Source organism: Tubulanus polymorphus, chromosome 12 (genome assembly GCF_964204645.1).
Source record: "Tubulanus polymorphus chromosome 12, tnTubPoly1.2, whole genome shotgun sequence".
Lineage (NCBI taxonomy): Eukaryota > Metazoa > Nemertea > Palaeonemertea > Tubulaniformes > Tubulanidae > Tubulanus > Tubulanus polymorphus.
This window is the reverse complement of record NC_134036.1, coordinates 5527684-5531540: the sequence shown is the minus strand read 5'-3', so window position 1 is coordinate 5531540 and position 3857 is coordinate 5527684. Positions and strand designations below refer to the sequence as shown.

The window sequence follows — 3857 nt, the reverse complement described above, 5'->3', positions numbered from 1 at the left end:
TGAACTTCTAAAAAATCGATACACCAATCTATCTAGTTTAATCCTGGTTACTTCAAATAAAAACAAAAGAAAAATGTTTAACATCTTTTTATCGTTCCGTTTCTCCCATTTTTGGATAGATCGAGATAGATCGATGCGCCCCTTTTTATAGGAGAAATCTAAATTTTTAATGAAATTGTAATTCTATCAATTCGAGACGAGGTTTATAGAAAGTCAAGTATTTACTTCAAGAAGTCTATTTTCAAATCGACATCATAAGAGACTTTAAGATACACAATAAAACGAAAAAGAACTATACACGGATTTTATGTCTTTTACAAGCAAAATAGAAAGGTTTTCGAGAAAGTACGGCCGACCAGTGCGAATGCAGGAAAAAGATGAATATTTTCGAGCTGACGCATATGAAATGTATTTACCGAGAACTGATTTCGAGCTGACGCATATTATCGCCTCATCTATTCTACAGGATTTGCATTAGTTTGCATAATGTAAGCTCTGTTCAAATAGACGTGCATTCGTTTTGTTCGCGTCCTATTTTTGTCGCCTTAAAAACCGTTACAATAATCTTTACACACATCGATGACCAGTCCGCGTTGTCTGCGGGTTCTGTGTGAGTCGCTGTGTACTACGTCATCGTTATAAGCGCATCGAAATTAAATCGAATTTCTATAATTCGATTGAAAATTAAATCCCTCGATTACGGAGTAAAACACCGACGGTAGGACTAGTTTTTTTCGCATAGAATTGAGTCAAAACGTCAGTATTCCTTTGTATTCCTTTGTAGTTTCTATAACTGTCATTCTTTTTAGATTTCGAGGAGCAAGTAGTGTTTCGCGTATGCAAATCCAGAGCAGTACATCGATTCACACCGACGCGTGCTTATAGCGATATAGTGATAATACTTTCAGGTTGTTTGACGTTCATGAATTAGTCTAGACATTTATTGACCTATATTCTAATCGATAAAATCGATTCTTCGTCGTACACGTTTCGTCGTGTCGTCCCAATTCCGACATTACATCCGTCATCTCTATTTTTTATCTAATAACGCCGAATAAATATCTAATGAATGGTTTCAATAGACAAGCGACAAGTATTTCCTCTTGAAAGGAAATCAATAGAGTTATGTTGACATTTCGATTCAAACGCTACTTTTTATTCCCTGACCGCAATAGAAACTTACGTTATATCGCCGCTATCAGTTTTGAAAGCGGCTCTCTAAATAGAGAACGTAAAAAATCACAAAACCGCCCGCATAAACTCTTTCTGGTAATTGCGGTTCCGTTCTTCACTTCCGCGAGATCTGGAACATTTTCGCTCGATCTAATTCTTTACGTTCTTGCTTGCGGAAGATACAGAATGAATCCGAACGCGGAACTCTATTCGAATGCTAGCGATGGCACGAGAAATTGGGCCGCTAATGTTTTATCGACCATTGATTTCAAGCCGGGTGGTTACAGTAATGTATTGGATATAGGCTGCGGTAGCGGTGAAGTCACTAATACGATACTGAGTAAACTGACCAACGTCGAACATCTTACCGCTTTTGATAAGGTAAATACAGTCCGTTTTGCTGGTCAGGGAGGGAAGGGGGTATATATCATGACAGCATCGTTCATCGGCTCAGGGGTTACCCTTCGTTAGCCCTATCAGATTTGCCAGTGGTTGCAGAAACAGGGAGGCCACTGACATGGAAAACGGGCGTTATCGGAAAAAAAATCTAGAACGAATCAAGAGAAACTTTGAAAACGTTGGTAATTTGACAAACTTTACCAAAACCTACTAAACGCAGGGAATTCGACTAGAAGTGCTATATTGACCACACATCTCTTCGCATTACCTAATTCAAATATGTTATGGATTGTAATATTTTGTGCCTAGAAATTTATTTGAGAATCTGTTTGTTGTAACATGGAGAAACATCAGCTAACTCAGGGAATTTGTAAATTGGGAAAATGGCCAAACCGGGATCCAACCACGGTCTGTACTTGAGGTCATATTTTTGCGCATGTTTGCTGTATGTTTGCTGTACCATAAAATGTCCGACCTGCTAGAAACGCAGGCAATGAATCAAAAGTAATGAATTCTAGATTAAAAAACATCGGATTTTTCCAATGGTTTTATTACTTTACCATCGCATTCCAGTACGAATCTATGGTCGAATTCGCCCGAGCGAAAAATCCGAATCCTAAAATCGAATACCTGGTCGCCGACGTGACCGATCCCGACTCGTACGGAGCGGACTGGCGACGGAAATTCGACTTGATCACGTCGTTCATGGTTCTTCACTGGACTCCGAATCAATATAAGAACTTGGAAAATATAAAACGTCTGCTCTCCGCCAACGGGGAAGTCGTACTGGTGTTGATTACGTCAACGACGCTGGTTCACATGTGCGATGTAGCCAAATTGGAAAAATGGTCTCCGTATTTCCAGGTATGACTCATTCATCTGCGTAAAACGTTATAACTCTCTGAGCGCCGAGGTCATGGGTTCAGATTATGCTGATATTGATAGTTCTCTCTGGAGGCCTATAGCTAGCTCCTAAACTGTTCTATCGATTTACATATATTATCAGATAACCGAAGGAGCCCACAATTCGAATTTTATATGTTGAAATGTATCATTTTGAAACCACGAAATCCTATCGATAGAACAAAAATATACCTTTCTAATGATGCATTTCTTTATTGTGAAATTCTATTCCGAAAAGTATCAGATTTTCTAATAACAGATCTAACGATGCGTTATTTTCCTGCAGGGATTTACTCCCGACTGGTCGTTTGAGCCGGGCTGGGAGGAATACAGCGAGTACAGGTCTCCGGATGTAGTCACCGGATATCGACGTATGGCCGAATCATTGGGGTTGACCGTTAAACAGTGTACAACCAATAACTACGAATATGTATATTCCGATCTACAATCTGCAAAACGTAAGTAAAACCGTTACCGAACGCATCCTCCATCGGCCACGGATTCGAACCCGATGGCGTCGCGAGAGTCTCGTGACGTTGCACACTCGGCGGGTAGGTATCCTAACACGATGGCGACGCGAGCCACGATCTGAAACCCTGCATCACTTGCCCGAATATAGTTATTAAAATTTCCCCTCGCTCGGGACCGGCAAATTGAATTTTACACAAAACAGCAAGTCGCTATAAAAACCACCAATACTTACTTACTCGTGCACCTCGCCACAATTTCATATCTCGTATATTTAACCCCAATCTATCCGTCGATTTAGCACGGCGATTATTAAACAGTCAATTCGGATGTGTACCTGTGTATCTACGGACAATACGGCGAGGTTTCATGACCAAATCTCGCGATGCCATGGGGTCGAATCCGGGCCGAGTGAGACGCGAAAAAGTACGCATTCATCAAAAGTTAAAAGTTCGATCGAAGCAAAACTATGTATTCCTTATTATTATAAATCGTGTTCGTTTGCAGCATGGTTCAGCGCACTTTTGCCGCACGCGAAAAAAATTCCCGAATCGAAACTAGCCGAGTTCATGGACGACGCGTTCGGTGTTTATATGGAAAAAGTACCACTCGGCGAAAATGGCGTAATACGCATGGCAGCTTCCGCTATCGTGGCCCACTTGCAGAAAATCTCATGAACGCGAAGTAGCCCGTGTCGATGTTTGTATCAAAACCCTTCAGGAAATTTAGAAACATATCTTGTCCATATAATGATGAATAGAAAAATATTCAAAAAAAAAATAAGTGAGTTTCGCCATAGAACTATAATCGAAAGGGAAGGTCAACTCCGTGACGTCACGTCACGAGCATTGAATATTACCGTTTTTCAAGATTTGGTAGACTTAAACAAATCATTCAATGAAAAACGCTAAATT

The 3857-nt window shown here is 40.4% G+C and overlaps 1 protein-coding gene across 1 annotated transcript; it reads left to right on the top strand.

The window, feature by feature from the left end:
• Nucleotides 1-1359: 1359 nt before the first annotated feature.
• Nucleotides 1360-3620, top strand: LOC141914211 (juvenile hormone acid O-methyltransferase-like). The gene is made up of 4 exons (XM_074805478.1): nt 1360-1554; nt 2146-2436; nt 2762-2933; nt 3451-3620. The coding sequence occupies exons 1-4, from the start codon at nt 1360-1362 to the stop codon at nt 3618-3620; spliced, it is 828 nt and encodes a 275-aa protein (XP_074661579.1).
• Nucleotides 3621-3857: the final 237 nt, after the last annotated feature.

Bases quoted from the DNA above. Each gene is read 5' to 3' on its own strand.
- LOC141914211 (XM_074805478.1), top strand. From the start codon at position 1,360: ATGAATCCGAACGCGGAACTCTATTCGAATGCTAGCGATGGCACGAGA. The intron at 1,555-2,145 runs GTAAATACAGTC...ATCGCATTCCAG, and splicing joins ATCTTACCGCTTTTGATAAG to TACGAATCTATGGTCGAATT. The intron at 2,934-3,450 runs GTAAGTAAAACC...GTTCGTTTGCAG, and splicing joins CGATCTACAATCTGCAAAAC to CATGGTTCAGCGCACTTTTG.